The sequence below is a fragment of the Apus apus genome, chromosome 9, assembly GCF_020740795.1.
Source record: "Apus apus isolate bApuApu2 chromosome 9, bApuApu2.pri.cur, whole genome shotgun sequence".
NCBI classification, from domain to species: domain Eukaryota; kingdom Metazoa; phylum Chordata; class Aves; order Apodiformes; family Apodidae; genus Apus; species Apus apus.
Genome location: NC_067290.1, coordinates 12,022,136 through 12,041,712, shown reverse-complemented (window position 1 = coordinate 12,041,712; position 19,577 = coordinate 12,022,136). Strand labels below are relative to the sequence as shown.

The window sequence follows — 19,577 nt, the reverse complement described above, 5'->3', positions numbered from 1 at the left end:
CAGTGCTCTTCAGGTAAAAAAGTTGATGATTTTGCACTCATCGTTCCTGAGCACCTGCAGTAGAACTGTTTCATCTCTGGCTCCATTTTCAAAAGTGAGAATTAAATAACTATTAAGAAAGTTGTATGCACAAAAAGGGTTTTTTTACCAACGTCTCTTTTTTGGAAAGGTTTTTTCATAACCAAATAATGAGGCATACTCATTGTTGTTTTCTTCCAAAAAGAAATAACCATCTGTAGGACTAAAGTATCCTTTTTCTGTTCTTATGTATCCCATTACATATTTTTATCCTAATACTATTCTTAGCTTATTTGGGGCTCAGTGAATCTCCTATAAAATGGAGAGGGAAAAACTCCCAGATGCAAATGCCAGCATTTTACTTATTTTTTTGTGTTAGTTTGTGATGATACTGTAATGTAAACTGTTCTATATCTGTCAAATACTTAATTGAATTTTGATGATATGAAATATTGAATGCTAACGAAATAATTTGTTCACTGATTAAGACAGTATCAAGCTAAGCTTGAGTCACTCACCAGGGATTAATAGGAGGTTTCAGGCATTGTGTGGAGAAGGTGTAATGAAACCCTTTTTCTTAAAAAATTTCAGATAAAAAGGAATTTTTTTCTATACCAAAAAGTCAATAAAAATGTAGTTCTGTGTACACTACTAGTACAGGTTTGTGATTGATGTAGGTAGACAACTTTGCAAGACTATTTCCATGTTGTGTGATATTTTGGCATTTATGATGTTTTTGATTATGAATTTCCTCTTAATCATTATTTTGATGGTTTTATTTCAAATTGCTGAATTATGCAGGGAGTTTCTAACATAGCAATGTCTATCACTGGCAGCATATTGTTTGTGTATTTTATATAAGTATTTACAAAGCTTAGATGCTGCAGCTGATTTAAAAAATACTCTTACTTAAGTCTAATGAGGGTTTTGGTTCATAATAATGCATCAGTTTAGTAATAATCCCATAAAATGTTTAAAACTCTATGTTTCAGAAAGTACTGATATACTGGCAGGGCAGTAATACATTTGTAGATTGAATGTAGTTGAACAGTTATTTTTACCTCATTTGCCCTTGTGATACCTTTTATTTAAGTTTTTCAAAGAAGTAACAAACAAAAAAATAGCACTTAAAAATACTGTTAATGATCTGACTTCAACAAAGTACTACCTATTCTTGTTTTTTTACCACAGTATGTATAAAATACTACCAGTATTTTCAGTAGAATCAACTCCTTTCCTTCTCCTCAGGTTTTATCTGAGATAACAGCCATATTTTAATTTTTTCCCAGTGAAGTGTGGCACTGAGCTTGTGTGTAATGCATCCACAATGTGTTGGAAGCAGCAGTGAGGAGGCATCGTGGTTATTGCTGCTCTGTGTGACAGTAGTTGTTGAAAAGTTCCTCATTAAAAGGAGGACATTTTAGGCAAGAGAGTAAGACCCATCACTTGGATCTAACATCCACCATGTCCTTTGTTCTAGTCCTATGAGTGTTTTTAAAGATGCTTCCATTCAAGAAGATGCTGTGAATCTGTCAGTACACATGGACACCTGGTCCTTTAAGCTTTGCTGCCTGATCTGCTAAGTGTTTGGCAATTTAGGGCATCAAGGCAGTTTCTCCAAAAGATAGAGGCATTATAAAGAGAGAAGTGAGTTTCTGCTTCAAAGGATGGAATTTGGCTCTGTAAAAAAGAAGTTGGTGTGTGCCTGTCTCCTTGTAGCTCCTGAGGGTTTTACAGATCTGTAACAAAAGGGTCAATCAAATCCTGAACCCTTTCTCCATGCCTGATACTGTCACATCATCTCAGGTACAACACTGCTTTGTAGATGGTGAGAGAGCACAAGTTTTGCCTTCTCATTTGCACCTCCCTGGGAGGGTTAGCCTTCACATTGTTGTGCTAAAAATGTTTGTCTATCACTTTGGCAGAATGAAATTCTGTCCTTGTTAAGCACTGCAAGACCCAGTGTTCATCAGAGTTAACTCAAGTGAATTCATTTGCTTTGATGTAATATAAACCACAATTACTCAAATATGGTTAGATTCCAGTGATGGATAATCTTAAAAAAAACCACAGCAGAAAAGGGATCTTGAAAGCCTAGTTTGACTCTACAGCTTTGTTCTAGAGTTTTACTTAGGCTTATTGCTACAATTTCATACAACCCGTGGAAGTCGATGATAATTTCTCTTTGTTTGCATAGGAGCAGATATTTTTTTTACTTTGTCTTGAGTCTTTTAAACATGTTTTATACTAGCAATTTTTATTATGAGTCAGCCAACAATGTTTAAGCATGAGTCAGCCATCATGAAATGCTAAAGGGAATGTTTTAATAAGGATATTAATGTTTTGTTCAGGACGTATATTGAGTTGAAAGATGTTAATTTATACTTAGCAATGAAAAATGTCTTTCCCTCTGTTTATGGTTAAGCTGATTTTTTTTGATCTTTTATTTGATTTTAATATTTAATGTTCTTAATTTCTTAAAGCCAAAGCCAACTGAAACAGTCACAACTGATGAGTCTGGGGTAAGATTAGTAAATTGACCCCAGTGGTTTTACCTCTACTTGAGTTTATTCTTTTTACCATGTCTATTTTCCACCAATTTTTTCTGTATTTTTCATAACTGTCTTATTACAAAGGTGTTATGCAGTGGTTTGCATTCATTGTCAATGTATTATTGAAGTCTACTACAAAGCCAATATGATCCATATTAACAAACCAGAAAACTTGGAAATGCATGTGATGTGTGAAGCATTTCTACAGGTCCTGTGTTTTTAGCATGTACTTTTTCCTTTCATATCATGCTTATCGAGGTGAAAAGGCCCTCAAGAAACATTTTCAAATCTTACCTCTTCCACCTTTGCATTTGTTGTTGTTTTTCTGGAAGTGTTGCATGTTTGAATCTGTATTTGGTTTGACTTCTCCATGATGCTCTTCAGAACTCTGAAGACAGCGCTAGAATTTCCATCACTTTTTTCCGTCTCTTCCGGGTGATGAGGCTGGTGAAGCTGCTTAGCAGAGGAGAAGGAATCAGAACTTTACTGTGGACATTTATTAAGTCATTTCAGGTTAGTAAAATTTCTTTGAATTTGCTTTATAATTGAAACAATTTATACACAAAGTTTTATGAACCAATAATCTGTAGAGTTTTGTTGGTAATTCATGCTATCAATAATGATATATTTAAATATATTTGCATAATGGTGTCAAAATAAACTTTACCTGTTACTTCAGTGAGTCCAAGGGTCATTCTTTGTCATTTAATATTGGCTGGAACCATGAGATTTCTGTGGTACTTCATAAAAAAAAAAAAAGTATAGGATAGTTTTGACACATTTCCACACATTAAATGACTACGAAAGGGGAATTTAATATTTTTATATATATATATATAAACTGATTTCATAAGTGTAACAAATATGTACTTGAATCTGTATTTCCTGATTTGAATATATATCACCTGAAAACTCCAATGAACGTAGAGTTAATGGAACTTGTAACTGTATAGAAGGAAGTGTCTTTGTGTTATCAGAATCAGTAATGAAAATAAATTAAAAACTGCTAAAAAGGATTGCTCTCCCCAGATTGATGGCAGAAATAATTTAGAATATAATGGAGCTGGTGTCCATTGCATGCAGCAGAATATTAAGAGTGACAGGCAATAACATTTTAAACACTTGCATAGGAAGAAAAATATTGGACAAGCCTGTGTTGCACAGAGAAATTATTTTTGTAAATTGAAATTGTGGTGTGAAAATATTAAAAGCCAATGCACCTGTTCCATTTCTAGGCCCTGCCTTATGTTGCCCTTCTGATAGCCATGCTGTTCTTCATCTATGCTGTCATTGGAATGCAGGTAATTACTGACGTTTTTTAGCATTAAAGAAAGGTGCAGTGTTGGCTACTCTGAGACTTGCTACAGTCCTTACTGAAACATTCCTTTGATAGTGGATAAGAGCTTTCAAAGTAATGTAAAAATCCTTTTTTGCCTCTGGTTGTGTTAGCCAGAATATTCAAAAAGATGCAAGAGAAGAGCTCAGTGTGATCTCATAGTGTCTTGGTTTGCTGAAAGGAGCCACTGTGAAGTTTATTCCTATGCATGAATGTATGAAAGAATGCATGGCTTTTTCTACTATAGATTTTTGGGAATCAGACATGAAAAATCCAGGGTTTTTTTTAAAGGTGTTCTATATGTAAAGGATAAAACTAGGAAAAGAATCTGGTTTACAATCCAGGAACATGTAAGAGCATAATGGTGTTAATCTTTCTAAAGTAAGGAACAACCTTTACTGTATTGTGAATGGAAAGAAATATCCTGGGAAAAAAGAATGGTCTTGTGCAAGGAATTCTAATTTAACTTTGAAGAAAAGAACTCATTTCCATCTCTGGCTGAGACAAGGTGCTCAGACTCTGTGCTTTGGTTCCTACCTTTCATCTCTTTCTCTATTTAGCTTTGATTTTTTCAGGACAGCAATTATTTCTTACCACAAGTATGTACAATATTTAGCACAGTAGGGCTTTAAGATCAATAAGGGACTCTAGGTGCTAGTTTAAAACAAATATTATTTCCTCACCTGAAATAGAGGCATATGTTTTATCATTAAAATGGTTTATTGATACAAAATTCAATTATTAAGAATGATCTTGTACGTGTGATAAATTTACTGCATTTACATCAGTATCAGGAGAAATCTAAAGAGAGTAAAGAAAGCGTATTTGTGAAAGTGTTTTTCCTACATACTGAAGCAAGGTTAGACAGCAAGGCCTGCAGCTTCTGGCGGTACAGGTCACTAGGATGAAAGTCAAAATGCCATTTTATATACCTGTAGGTATTTGGAAAAGTGGCCATGAGGGACAACAATCAAATCAACAGAAACAACAATTTTCAGACTTTCCCCCAAGCTGTGCTGCTTCTCTTCAGGTGAGTAGACCTTAACTCTTACTTAATGCATCCCATTTCCTTGATCTATGAAAAACATCTGTAGCTCTTTTACCATGGATTTGTTCAATGTGTTTCCAAGAGAGAAGTATTTTAGTTTAACAATCTCATACTCTCTATGCTGACTGTCCGTTGGCACAGCAAGGTTCTAATCAGGTAGTACAGACCTAAACTCATTACAGCCATTGGGGCTGTAATTTCTGCTGCAATGTATTCCCCAGGGAATACATCCTCATTTGTGGAGAAATTGTCTTCAGGTAGAGCCCATAGTCAGCCCTGGCATCACTGTGTAGGTGTTGGGAAAGGAGAAACTGTGCCCTTACTGTAACTTTTAGAAGCATAGCTAGCATGACATTTTGAAAACATGAAAGGCTGTTTGAAAGATAAAGAAACAAACTGTTCTCTGTATTTGCTAAAGAGATTACAAGAATTACGGAGTGTAACTTGCAGAAAGGAAATATCAGATAAGCAGTAGGCAAAACTTTCTGATGGCAAAAATATCTACATCCTAATGTATGAGAATTATGGAAACTCCATCAATAGACAGCTTAAGAAGAGGGTAAATTTGCCAGAAGTGCTTCAAAGTGTCCTAGAGCAAGGAGTGACAAGGAACAGGGATGCCTCTAAAGATGACAGCCTTGAGAACTCTCTTGCCCATGATTCTGTAACTCCGTGGGGCTCCTATGCACTGATACTACTCTGGCTGGCAAAACTGGGTGGTCATTCCTTATCTGAGACCAAGGGCAACACCCAGTAAGATCTAAGTCACTTTATCCATATGAAGACTTTTACCTTTGAAACTAGGTAATGAATACAGCCAAAGATGTCATAAATGTGTAGTTGTCTTTTAAATATTTGGAATCACGGGCCTGTACACAGGCATTACCCAACTATGCAAAAAAAATGCACGAACAGAAGTTAGACACAAGCATTTCCTCCAGCATGCTGAGGAAAAGGCAATTAATATTTTACAAATGAATACTTTCAACTTTTATGAGAGGTTTTAATGTACAACATTGCATTCATACACAGCAGCTCTACTGCAATAAGTATTTAGCTTGTAAATCACAGTTTGACATTCAAATTTTTACTTGCTAGGCTTTATGGTGCATTAGTGAACCTTATAAAAATGGATCTGCACTATCAGATCTATGCTTGTCATTTCTGAAACATGCTCTGCATTTTTGAAATTAGTTAAATTAGAACTCTGAAAAGTTCACAATCTGTCTTCACATTTCTGCTTGTATAGCACTGAGCATTTTGTCAGACCTTGACAATGAATACATCTTTAATCCATGTTGATCAAATAATGCCTAATTTATCTTTGTGACCTTATGAAGGTGTGCAACTGGAGAAGCCTGGCAGGAAATCATGCTGGCATGTTTGCCTGGAAAACGCTGTGATCCGGAATCCGATTACAATCCAGGGGAAGAATACACATGTGGAAGCAATTTTGCCATAATTTATTTTATCAGTTTTTACATGCTTTGTGCATTTTTGGTGAGTCTAGCTTGTGCTTATTAACAGCGATGAGCTTTGGCACTTTGGCTTTCTTCTGAAGTAAGAGAGTAATGGGTTCAGAGAATTATTAAAAATTCCGTATCTAAAATATTTTTGCAAAGTTATATTTTTCTATACATAGTCCTAAGTCCTGCATCCTAGACCAAATTTTACACTGAAGGGGATGAAACACTGGCACAAGTTGCCCAGAGAGTTGGTAGATGCCCCATCCCTGGAAACATTCAAGGTCAGATTGCACAGAGTTTGAGCAACCTGATCTAGTTGAAGATGTCCCTGATTGTCACAGGGGGGATGGACTTGGGTGACCTTTAAAAGTATTTCCAACTAAACCCATTATATAATTCTAAATTCTCACATGCAACATCTTGTTCTGACCACGTGTGCAGGAGGGATTGGTTGCATGTTTGAAAGCTAAATTAACAGTCTTTTCATCAGCTATTATTTAATGCATTTATCAATAGTATCATTAAATATTCATTAAGAATAAAGCTGCAATTCCTTTGCTATTTGTATCATTTAAACTTAGCAGAATTTGGATTTGTGTCTCTCTGCGCTCAAACTGTGGCATACGAGATGTGAACAGTAACCTTTCTTCCCAATCCATGGCATTATGGATTATTTGCTCTAAAAATAATCTTTGAAAAATGTTTTTCCTCATTGCAGGTCTCTGGTCTAAGCTGGTTGATTTGTTCTATTCACAGCACTGCTCTCCTTGCAAAAGGAGAGTGGTCGAACAGAATTCTGTGAAGTAATATAAACATAAACATTCTGCTGCTCTGTATCATCTGTGTTAACAAAGCGCACCCAGAAGTCATTGTTAGTACATTGAATCCTGTTAATACAAAAGCTGCTTCTTGAGATCTGCACTGTGTCAAACTCATGTATTGGATCCATTCTTTTGTTTCATGTAATGAGATCTGGCAGATCAAGGAAGAGAAACAAAACCACACAGCCTATGTCAAAGGCTGAGTAATCTAAGGCAGCATCACACTCTTGTCATATCATTAGAGTTTCAGTTAAGTGGTTAGCAAGTATTTTCTGTGTTATTTTATGATATTTGCAAAAAAAAATCATCGTTTATTAGAGCAATTTAATTGTTTGAATTCTTACCCTGCTACCTTGTAAAATTATTTTATTTATTGAATATTTTTTAAAATTTCAAAATAATTAAGGCAGATTGTTCTTTATTACTTTTTTTAGATTATAAACTTATTTGTGGCTGTCATTATGGATAACTTTGATTATTTGACACGTGACTGGTCTATTCTGGGTCCCCATCACTTGGATGAGTTTAAAAGGATATGGTCAGAATATGACCCTGAAGCAAAGTAAGTTAGAGTATTTCTCTGATAAGATTTATGTGGTAAAAACAATAAAAGCAGAGCACAGTATATTCTTGGGGAATGGATGTATGTTTGGTAACTGATGTGTCTTGGTCCTAGGGGAAGGATAAAGCATCTTGATGTGGTTACATTACTGAGACGCATTCAGCCACCACTTGGTTTTGGCAAATTATGCCCTCACCGAGTGGCCTGCAAGGTAGGTTTTACCCTGTTTTCTTTCTAGGTTTCTCTCACAGTTCATTCATTCAGTTCTGCCCCATGTGTCACATATGCACAGTAACCCTGTCTGTTTACAGAGTCTCCTTCACTCTCAAATTTTCCCAGTTTTTTTCAGGATTAACTTAAACCAGCAAAATCAGTGTTGCTTCTTTCAATCTACTCATTTGAGTAGCTCCCACCACTGTAAAATTCTTCACAAAGCATAAGAATGAAAGGGGTTGGTCTGTAAATCTACAGTTAGTCCGTTGTTGTCACATACATGAAATACCTCATCCCAGCATTTCTGGTCACTCAGTGTCACATATAAGACTACTTCAACCCAGTGACACTTCTGAATTCCCTTCAGTCTCACGGAGAAGAGGGTGGTAGTTTACTTTAATTGACAAGTTTTGATACAGTACTTCTACATTTGTATTTATGAGAGGTTTGCTGCATGTGAAACACGGAAGTGAGATTGAAGGATGGGGACTGCAAGCTGATCAACCAAGCTGAGGTGAATAACGGTGTGCAATGCAGTATGTAGCAGGGAGTAAGAAGAATGAAAATCAAAGGGAATATAAAGTGATGTAGAATTTGTCAGGCACAATGTGTAATGTAGATGAAGATTAATTGCATTTTAATATAAAAGTTGAAAGGCAACACAAAGGAACTGAATAATTCAGAACTATGGATATTGTGGATTTAGCAATTTCAGCAGGAATAAGATCAAGCCTTTTAATTGAAGGATCATTACAACAGCACTGTCATTTGAGTTTCTTTTTTATCAGTTTTATAAATAGGTAGGTTGATGTAGAAAACAATGGATTCAAATGGAATGAATGCCACAAGGCATATGTCACAATGCCATACAAAGCAAACCTATATCTATACATTAAGATGAATTATCCAGTTGAGTAACACTTTTAAACTTGTAGAAGAAAATCCAAGACAGACATTAGGAAAAGATTGTGACAGATTGAATAGATTCTTCTGACAGGCTCACAGGAGTAGTACCCAGAAAAAGGGTCTAATGCAAAGATGGACTAATCCAAAGAAGAAAGCCACTTTCCCACTAATTCAGTGCAGACAGCATGAGAGATGCATGACATCACTGAAGAGTTATGTGAGAAATTAATCAGCTTACACAAGACAGACCTGGTGCTGTGGTTTTTCATGGAGCCAGAGGCAGGAGGAACCTGTGGGAAACCTGGAATATGGCTGCAACTGGAGTGCATGCTGTTAAAGAAATACATTTGTCCTTAGTACTTGCATATTGTCACTTACAGTCATAGCCAAGGGCTGGGCTTCAGTGTTTGCAAATTAACTCAATAAATAACTCTTAAAAAATACTGGACAGTTTTTGCTTTTGTATAAGCATGTATGGTTAATATCAGAAAGAAGCAGTATTGGGTGGTTATTATATACAGTCAGGATGGAAGACTCAACCTTTTTTGAAGACTGAAATAGTTTTTATGTTTCTCACTGGATATTATTGGTTTAATACATGAGCTTTTCAGAAATGAACATTACAGGAGGTTTTTTTCAAACAATGCCACATCAAATTTGTTTTCTGTTTCTCATTTACAGAGGTTAGTAGCCATGAATATGCCACTAAACAGTGATGGAACTGTCATGTTCAATGCTACATTGTTTGCTTTGGTTAGGACAGCTCTAAAAATAAAAACAGAAGGTAAGTTTCTTGGCTGTAAAGCCTTCACTGCACTTGTCAGAAGGTACAATAAGAAGAAGTTACCTTTTACTTTATTAATTACCTTGGACACAAGTAAGGCTGCCTTACTATCATTGGATTTAGTTTGCTTTTGGATCATAGCTTGTATCCACTGTTAGGAATGAACTGCTAGAAAATGAAAGGAAAGGGATAGTGAGGCCAGAGCCCAGGAAATCTCAGAAATTATTATTCACTTTTATCTGGTCAGAAGAAAACCCACAAAACAAAACATATAGCAGTGGCATAACAGGAGTTCTAGTGCAAGGAGAGACTGTGTTCCCTTTTCTATCCAACCAAGATGCTCCTTCCTCACTGCTCTTTAATTTGATACCTTGAATTCCCCAACTGTTGCACACATGAAAGCAACAGCCCCAGTTTGGTCAAGGCCAGTGGACTGGGTTGAATGCATTTCTGCCATTTGCATGAGAGGGAGAAAAAAAATACTATTGTGTTTAAAATAATACTGCCTTCTATTTTCATATATATTTTAATTATTTAATAATATTTTTCTACTTACTGTTCCATGCCTTCTGCCTTTCTCAGCAGAATTTGAATTCCACTGCCAGTAACTGATTAGATTAATCCCCCTCAGGCATTGCTGTGGCTCAGGTGTAGCACTGCAAGAAATGAAAAACTGCTCAGTAGTCAGTTGCCTGAACTCTGAAGCCTGAAGACCTGAGTAATTACTACAATTAAACAAATAGAGGCTCAGCTTTGTATCAAGAAAGAAGTGGCTTGCAAAGAGCAAGTCATCACTTTCTCCACAATTCAGGTAGAAGTTATTAAGCAGTGACAGAGTAGATTTGTAAATTATTGTTGACCTCTGTAGTACTCCAGAGACTGAGTTGAAAGCCCCAGGAGCTCACTGCCTTCCACCCTTTTCTCTCTTTAGTTGTTGTAGTATTGTTACTTGCTACTTCTTGGAGCTTAGGCTTGCTGCTAAGCACCCTTTTCACTGTCTTTATTTATATACAGCTAATTAATATGCAACGGATCATTCATTGCAGCTGGTTGAAACATCATTACCATCTTCCGTTTTTCTGTTCCATCACCACAGGTAACCTAGAGCAAGCAAATGAAGAACTTAGAGCAGTTATAAAGAAAATATGGAAGAAAACAAGCATGAAATTACTTGATCAAATTGTTCCTCCAGCTGGCGGTCAGTCTGATAAACTTTGCAATATGCTGTTCTCTTTGTGCATTTTGGTCTTTCTAGATTGTTAGGAACCAAAGAAATAAAATTACTAGATTTTGCAATTATAATGTCAATAAAGGCCAACAAACAGTAATCACAAAATAAATATAGAGAAAATTACATCCTGTTACACTAGATAATACATATAGGACTGAAAAGTACAACTTCCTTAGATCAAAAGGAGAGGAAAATGTTATGGTTATTTTCTTGCTTGAAAAAAATAGCTTATTAGCCCTAAACCTAGTCTTGGTTTCTAGTAATTCAGCAAAATAAGCTAAACTTAGTTTGATTTCAATGCATTGAGCAAAATAACGTTTTGTACTAATTAAGCTTGACAATAGCTTATTTCACTGTATATGTTGAATACTTCTGGGAGAAAACAAAAAAAACCAATTGCCATCTCAATTTTTTTCCCCTAAATTAATAAAGCAAGAAGTTAAATTATCTCAGTTACACAAGTTTAAACCAGAGCAGTTTCATAGTCAACAGATAATGGAAATGGTTCACATGAGATACGGATACGGCCCATGTAAAGAGATCCCTAAATTCTAACGACACCAATACATTTGTGAGATCAAGGCACGTGTAATAATTGTTCCTAAGTGCCATGAAATGACATGTCAGATATTTCTTATCTCTCTCTCTTTAAATATATATATTCTGATATATATATATTTAGCCTTTTTCAATATATACATTTTTATTAATATGCTGTAGTGTAGGTTTAGGTGACTGTTTTTTACTTGCTTTTTCAAGTTTTAAAGGTGCAGGATCTGTTGGGCTGTTGCCCACACCCAGGATGTATTTATCTAGACATCCAATACCGAGGTCCATTGTAATCATCTGGTATTTCTTGTAGTTAATTGTACTTTTATAGTGTTACTGCAGCTTTCAAGACTGATCACACTCAGGTTTGGAAGCAGACTCAAGATCCCAGGCCCGGTGGTGGTGGAGGCTGATCCCTTTCTGAAGGTGATACTCTCAGTCTCTGGGGGAGGAGGAGCATGCTGGCTGCACTGCTGTTCAGCATGACCCCAGAAGCAGCATTAGCTTTGTCGCTGGAGGGAGCCACTTGCTATTGGTGTAGTGGCTGCCAGATGATAGTGGGAATGAAGGCAAAACTCTAGCAAATTTGACTATCTGAATGGGAACTGATACTGCACATTTAAAACAACTTTTTGTGCTCTACTCTTGTTTTTAGCCTTACACCTAAGTGCTTGCATGGCATAGATGAACTGCTTTGTTATTGTTGTAACTATGTGCTTGAGCTTTTTCTGCAGCCTCTGTTCCTTTCAACTATGAGTCTTCCCGAATATTCTGAAGCAATTCTGTTTTAGGGTGGTGGCATGGAATTAGTGTTGCCTCTTGCCAACTTTATTCCCCTACATTTTTTTATTGAAATAGAGATGCATGCTTCAGAATAGCGAGCTGTGCCTGCCTAAATCAATCTGACAAAGAATCTGTAAAGATTACATTCCTAGAACTAATCTTACATAGTAACACACTGTTAACTTCAGCTTCATTTCATTGCTGAATATAAGCTCTATATTTATTTTCAGCTATACTAAAATTCATGCTAATATTTATTCTGCAACTTTAGCTCTTCAGTGTAGGTAGAAGGCTGAAAACCTGGATCACTGCTCAATGGATAGGAAACAGTGTGGCTTCTACAACCCAGTATAAATAAGAACATGTTGGGAAGTCCTTAAGTTGTATGTTGCATATATATTTTTTTAATTTCAGTTTGGCTTGTTTCTTTGCAGGCCTTGTTATGTCTTACCTGAAAATTGAAAATACTGTGGCCCACGTAGCAAAACAAGGAATACAGCTATTTTACATTCATATGCCATACGAGTGTAAAATAGCTTCATATACAGAAGAAATTACTTACTGTTGGTGCTTAATATTCAATAGAAAATTGTATAGGACAATAACACTAGTGACAGCTGATAATAACAATTTGCTAGGGGACAGAAAATTCTATTCAATGTAGATCAACAAAGCATCCACATTTTATATGTTAAAATCACTTGTGCTTAAAAGCACTGAGTGGTTTATATTTTTCTCCTGTTCTGCCTTTGCTAGTATTACTGACTGCATGACCCTGCCTCCAGAACACAAGCAGAACAATTTTTTGCAGAGCAGAATGAAATTAATCAGTATAACATTTTTTCCTGAATTATAAGTAGATGCACTAGAAATTATAATATGTAGTTAGTTAATTATTTGTATTGCTTAATTAACTAATTACAACTTAAACTGTTAACAGCAACACATTTTCAGTGCAGAGAAATGGAACTGCTTTGCAAAAACACAGAATGTTAGTCCAATGGCTGAATGTATGAATGAGTTAATATTCTTAGGAGACTAGAGAGTAAGAGAAGTACAACTCAATAAAGATTCACCTACATTTTCTAAACTCCCCAGTATTCACCTGCAAGCCCTATTAATCCTGCCTAATACTTTTTGTCCTCTTCCAAAAACTTCCTGCTGAAACAGTTTCTTTTGCTGCCACTAATTGCAGTTACAGATTTGTCTATTCTGTGGTCAGTTATGCTTAGCTGCCTCCCTATACCTGTCCATATCTGGCTCTATGTACATTACTGAAAAAACTATGTCAAGGATGGCTCCCCTTGGCCAGGCTTCAGTTCTTGTGTGCACGTGTCTGCAGTACAACTGACTGTGCCTGTGAAGTACACACAGACTTTGGTATGCACACTTTTTAAAAACTGGTAATGTGTCCATCCAATATGTTTGGAAAATGTTCGTGCATGTTCAGAGCGACCAATAAAGGCCACTCACTTCTGCATACTGAGACTTTGCAGATGGTGTCATCTCAGGTACACTCAGTAGTTGTGCTACATCCTAGCCTGACTTGAGACATGCTCTAAGTGCAACCCATAGTAGTATATGTCCTATCAAATCTGTCACTTCTATGTTCTTGTTCTTTCTAGGAGCCATTTGCTATATCACGTCCTTGAAAGTTCTGTTCAAATACTTGAAACAAAATAGTATAAAGGATGGGGAAAGGCACTGTGACCAAGGCTACATTGCAGACCAATAGATTCAGCTAAACGAAGGAAAGCAAGTTTAGTTTAGATGCTTTCCAAGAGATCTCTTTCTAATACAAAAGACCATTAGTGTCCTGAGGAGCTGCCATGGGAAATTACAGATGAACATCAAAGCAAATGTTCAAAAAAAGTTTAGGAATCAGATTTTTTGAGTCAATGAAAAAGCTTTTACCTGCTGAGACTGAATCTGTAGACTAGTGAGCTTTTCTTGTGAGCTGTGGAGAGTTCCTCCTATTTCCTAGCAGGAACTGGGGGTACTTGGACCTTTGAAGAGATGTCAGTATTTGGCAGAGCAGGCTCTTAAATGTGCCAGGATATTTCCTGAAACAGACTGGTCTCCCAACCAAGGTATTTTAAACTAATTATTATAATTATTTTTGCATTGATACATTTAAAGACAAATAAAATGCTGGGAGAATGCATCCCTAGTGCATTGTTACTGAAGTTCAAGCCTGTCATACTTTCTCACACGCATACAGCCCATTTCAGATATTACAATGAGAGGAGCTTATTTTGAATGGTGGAGGGTTCATTTTGAGACATTTTGTCACAGAGGTAAAAAAGAGTTTAAACGGTATTGTACGTGAATTGGATTTCTCCACCCTTTTTATTGATGTGAGGGCAAGTCACAAAAAGAGGAAAGTTAATTAAACATAAATTAGCAGGCACTGTCATAATACAGGTAAAAATACTATTAAAAATACTATCATTAGTGAGATACATTGGGACATACTATTGCTGAAATGAAAGACAAGAAGACTCTGCTTTAATCAAATGTTAATGTATGACATGGTATATGACAATGGATCAGAGAATTTGCTTCACAATCAATTAGAAGGCTTGCTGAACTGAATGTGTTTATATGTATAAAAAAAACAACCACAAAACAAAATGAAAAACCAAACTCAAGTCTATCCTAAAGCTCCATTAGAGAGAGAAAATATGACGAATACAAATGGCACAAAACTAAAAAATAAAAATTCACACTTTCTAGCAAAAGTGTGTTAAATGTGTCTGGGTACAGACACGTTTATGTTTAGTCAGGTCACAACTGTAAATAGTAACACAGATTCTGAGGGACATTTAGTACTTGTCTGTCCCAGCAAGGGCAACTGGAACAATGGGAACTTACTGCCCATCAAGATGTGGGCCCTAACAATGGAGAGAACTTTGACACCTGAAACACGCCAGCCTTCCTTTAAGTATGGCAATAGCCAACTAGCAACCATGTTGCAAATAGCTATTTCAAGAAACTGAAAAAATCAAGAGATTAGGCAACACAGCAGAGAGGGAAATAGCAAACTTCATGCCAGAACAACTCTAGGGGAAAAAAGTATGTGAAAACAAAAGCAATGTTTTTGAAGAGAAAACTTTTTCTAGTTTTCTGGCAAGCGTCGCTCCTCAAGAGAATAAACTTGCACAGCTGAATGATTCAATGGATCTCAGAAAGCAAGCACATACACTTAGTATGCTGTGAACCAGGTGACATTGGTATCTTCATAAGGTACCTGACTTTGAAAACTTGGAAATTTGGATTTTGTTCACAACAGTGACTCTCTAAAAATGCTAGATTTTACTGCATTTGCTGCTTGCATATTCTTTGAATTGCACTAAGTTAACTGATGGAAGTTATTTTCATTTCTATCAGCATTGCAGAGCACCATGTTGTTTTGTGATTACTATTTTCATGATGACTTATCTAGCAGGTGGCTAAGGACCACATCTTCACTTAAACAAGAGCCTCATAGAAAATATGTGAAATTGTAACCTCGGTGGAATTTCCTCAGATTCTACAATATGTCTTATTGGGTGACAATAATATAGCAGAAGACACAGCCCAACATGAGCATCTGGGACATAAAAATATAAATAAAGGACACAAAAGTCAAACTGGAAGATGCTCAGCTATTACAGTGAGTGTATGATGCTAATTAAAAATTGTACACAGCAAAGCAGGCTGTAAGGATATCTAAGTCCCTTTGCAATCAGAACAACGTTAAATTGATACATTCACTAAGCAAATATGGTTCAGCACTGGAAAAAAAAAAGACATTGTAAATGGGACCTTTTTCTTTTAGAGTCACTCTTATGAACATATTTGTACGTAAGACATAGTAGATTTTCATTTTAATCCATTTCAAGTAACTAAAGCCAGTCTTTCAGCTTCTATGCATATACAAACATGTTTATGATTTTGTTAGAAACTTATACAAACTGACTTTAGAAGTACATGAGACTTGGTAAAGTATTGTATTTTCTTCTGTGTTAAGGATGCGTTCACTTAACTGACTGAGCCTAAACTGCTTGCTAAAACATTGCTTTTAAGCTAGTTACAGGTTCCATTGTTGTAAGCTGAAAGCGTAGTACCTATTGTACCCATCACATTGTTCCCCCCAAATCCGATACGAGTGTACAGGCTATTGATAAATGTGCTGACCTGGGAGAGATCTGTCTGGTCTGTTCGTTTAGATGATGAGGTAACCGTGGGGAAGTTCTATGCCACCTTCCTGATACAGGACTACTTTAGGAAATTCAAGAAACGCAAAGAACAAGGACTGGTGGGGAAATATCCTGCGAAGAATACCACGATTGCTCTGCAGGTGATTTTGTTTTTACATTCTTAACTAACCATTTTGTGAGCTTACTTGAAATAGCAGGTAGATGAATATTGATTGTGCAGTGCTGCAAGGATTTTATTTAGCTGGGACGCTTTTGGCCCTTATTCATCAGAAAAGTAAAACATAACCCTGCTGTTCTGCCTATAACAAGGTAAGTGCAAAAAATTATTCTCTGTGGATTGCTCAAGCAGTAGCAATGGTTATAAAACTTCTTTGTAAGTCCAGTTGGTACATCACAATTTAAAGCTGATGCTGAAAAGAACAGATACGTGAAGTTCTGAGCTATCTTTTGTGTTCTTTGTTTTGCTTTAATTTTTTGCTTTAACTAATTTCTTGTCTTCCTAGAATGCAATAAGCCAGTTCTCAGAAAACTTCCTAATATTATTACGTTTATAGTAAAGAAGTTTTTATATAGTAGCATTTTTCTTCTTAATTCTTGTTGTTCCATTTCTTTTCCACTTGTGATTACTGGTTAAATACTTTCCTTTCAGTATTTGTTAATATTTGTAAATTTTCAACTTCACATTCATCAGTTTATTTCATAGGAAGTAATATTAGCATGCTACATTCATGTCATATACTTCTGTCTGTTCCTTAAAACAAGCTGTCAAATGAAAACCAGGACAATAGATGTGACCATCTGTCTCTCGAAGGGCCTGCAGCAAGTCCACAGAGTACATGTGATCTAAGAGTGTATTCTGAAAACTTCTGTCTCTTTGTATTATGAACATTGAAAGAGGCAAATGGAAGGCTCTCCTCAAATAATTCCAGACATCATACCCTGCACCATTTTTATTGGATCGGGACTTTCTGAATTTCAGCTAATGCTGAGTAGATTCCTACAAACTATGAAGATATTTAATGTTTCTGGTAGCTTTTTCATCTGATGCCAAAATTTAGGAATATGTTGTGAAAATCCCTTTCTCAATGGGGAGAAATGTGTTAGCCTGATTCAGGTACTGATTTCTGTATTAAAGAAAAGGTTTGTACCTTGATTTAGCAAAAAGGTCTTTGCTGTCTTAAGTGGGTAATGTGTTTAATTCCTGTTTCCTAAGAATGTCTGCTGGCAGCTCTGACACACATTCTATTCCAAATCATGATAAGCATGAGATGCAACAGGCAAAGAAAGATTCATCATGGTTCTTGCTACAGATGTGTGAGCACGTGGCTTGCCAGGACAGTATGACCTATATTTGCATAGCATGGGAGAAAATTATAGGGAATGGAAGAGATAAAAAGACTGGAAACAGTTGAGAGGGAAGTGAAAGGTACCTGATTTTTAGGAAGGACTTTGCAGACTTCATTGCAGAAGCATTTGAACAAAAGGAGCTCAGAGTTAGTTTTCAGCCACAGCACTACAGTCTTCCACTTTTGTGCCTTTGAAGTCGCACAAATAACAATGGAGAATCCCAGTTTGCCAATGTGAGTGTGCTCTCTTGTTTGTCATCAGATTGTGCTTCCTATTCTATAACAAAGATGTAGGGCAAGTTAAAACGGAAAGAATTAGCTCTTCCTCCGTCTTTAGACAAATATTTTTCAATTCAGAACAGCTAAAAAAAATTACCATGAACTTCTGCTAGGAATCTACAAAGGCTAATGGGATTTGAGGCATGGCACTTAGTTGTTTGCCAATTAATAAAATGCTCCTGTGGTAATAAAATGAGCCATGCTGGTAGATGGCAAGGTTGTTTCTTTCTATACATTTTCCTCCCTTCTACTTTTGTCTTTCTAACAAATGAGTAGTAACTCAATTTGATTTACCAAATAAATGAGGAAATGCCATTTCAAAGAAACCTGAAATCTATGGTTGAGAAAAAGCCCAGACTTATGGGGTTTCAGTCCCATATAAAGGAATAATATAATTCAATACTGGAAGCTACAGCAAGTCAAATTCAAAGTCAAATTGCCACCTTTTTTAGAGTAATTAATCATATGAGGACACAGCCTTAAAACAGACCTGGGTATCTTTCTAGAAGAGATTTCTACTTCAGCAAGGAATTGGTTACTTCTGCTCAATGCCCCCCAGAACAGTTCTGTAGGATGTGTTATGGGAAAGTTAATATAAATGATCTCAGAACATCCTTTTGGCCTTATAATGTATAAAAATGTAATGTCTCTCAATTTTCAGCCTCTTCATTCCAGACTTGCTTTGGCTAAATCTAAAATGTTTAGAAAACTTTAATATTAGTTTAAAAAAACTTATGTTCTTAACTATTTTTGGCAGCATAATTTATAAGTATCCTATCAAACTTGTTTTTCAACTGCAGAAATTGTGTTGAATGATCCGTGAAAGGCTGGTAACTGTGAAGATGTTCCTTAATTCTTAGAGAGCTAATAGCTGATTTTCCATTTATTTTCTCAAGTACTTTAAGTAAAAGAATGTTTGCATATCTCTCTGATAAACAATATGCTGAGAAAAGCAGAAAGATGCAATATCACTCTCTCATCCAGTTAGGGAAATTGTGATGATTCATGTCAATATATGACACACTTTCATTGTAAATACTGAAGGAACTCCATATAGCAATCACAGTGGACTTATATCTTTATTATCCAGTTAATCCAGATGAATTGGGTTTTATACATCCCCACATACAAACTGTGCAGGCAGTACTGCAGCACCTGACTTTGCTTACTAAGTTTACAGATTGTAAACAAAAAAAAGTACTAAATTAGTCAACCTTCCTTCCTTTCTGAAGGGGAAAAATATCCTCAGCTACACCTGAGTTCCTGCCACTGGAATCTGCCAGTAAATGTGGGACCTCTTTGCTTGGCTGTATTTACCTTTTTGTTGTTTTGAGAACTTTCTTTTTGAAATTAGAAACTTCTTGTAACCAGGGCAGGGACATGACTTCAGCAGGAGCTCTTACCTAGTTTAAAGAAACTAAAGAAGATTTCACAGTGTCTACTAGGCGTGATAACACCACTGAAAACAGCTTCTGCTTTCT

At 36.2% G+C, this 19,577-nt stretch overlaps 1 protein-coding gene and 1 long non-coding RNA gene across 4 annotated transcripts in view; one reads left to right on the top strand and one right to left on the bottom strand.

Annotated features, from left to right (window-relative positions):
- CACNA1D (calcium voltage-gated channel subunit alpha1 D) overlaps nucleotides 1-19,577 on the top strand; it is a 164,386-nt gene that overhangs the window by 124,737 nt on the left and 20,072 nt on the right. For both annotated transcript variants that reach the window (XM_051627843.1, XM_051627844.1), the window contains exons 33-42: nucleotides 2,502-2,540; nucleotides 2,955-3,083; nucleotides 3,806-3,871; nucleotides 4,845-4,936; nucleotides 6,295-6,454; nucleotides 7,676-7,803; nucleotides 7,918-8,014; nucleotides 9,604-9,706; nucleotides 10,803-10,904; nucleotides 16,481-16,611. In XM_051627843.1, coding sequence (XP_051483803.1) covers nucleotides 2,502-2,540; nucleotides 2,955-3,083; nucleotides 3,806-3,871; nucleotides 4,845-4,936; nucleotides 6,295-6,454; nucleotides 7,676-7,803; nucleotides 7,918-8,014; nucleotides 9,604-9,706; nucleotides 10,803-10,904; nucleotides 16,481-16,611 — 1,047 coding nt within the window. The remainder of the gene's footprint in view (nucleotides 1-2,501; nucleotides 2,541-2,954; nucleotides 3,084-3,805; nucleotides 3,872-4,844; nucleotides 4,937-6,294; nucleotides 6,455-7,675; nucleotides 7,804-7,917; nucleotides 8,015-9,603; nucleotides 9,707-10,802; nucleotides 10,905-16,480; nucleotides 16,612-19,577) is intronic.
- The window catches only part of LOC127388381 (uncharacterized), a 49,631-nt gene that overhangs the window by 18,324 nt on the left and 11,730 nt on the right, over nucleotides 1-19,577 (bottom strand). For both annotated transcript variants that reach the window (XR_007890365.1, XR_007890364.1), the window contains exons 3-7: nucleotides 10,263-10,362; nucleotides 9,789-9,874; nucleotides 9,172-9,252; nucleotides 3,238-3,310; nucleotides 2,865-3,023 (exon numbers count right to left, since the gene is read on the bottom strand). This is a non-coding gene — a long non-coding RNA (uncharacterized LOC127388381). The remainder of the gene's footprint in view (nucleotides 1-2,864; nucleotides 3,024-3,237; nucleotides 3,311-9,171; nucleotides 9,253-9,788; nucleotides 9,875-10,262; nucleotides 10,363-19,577) is intronic.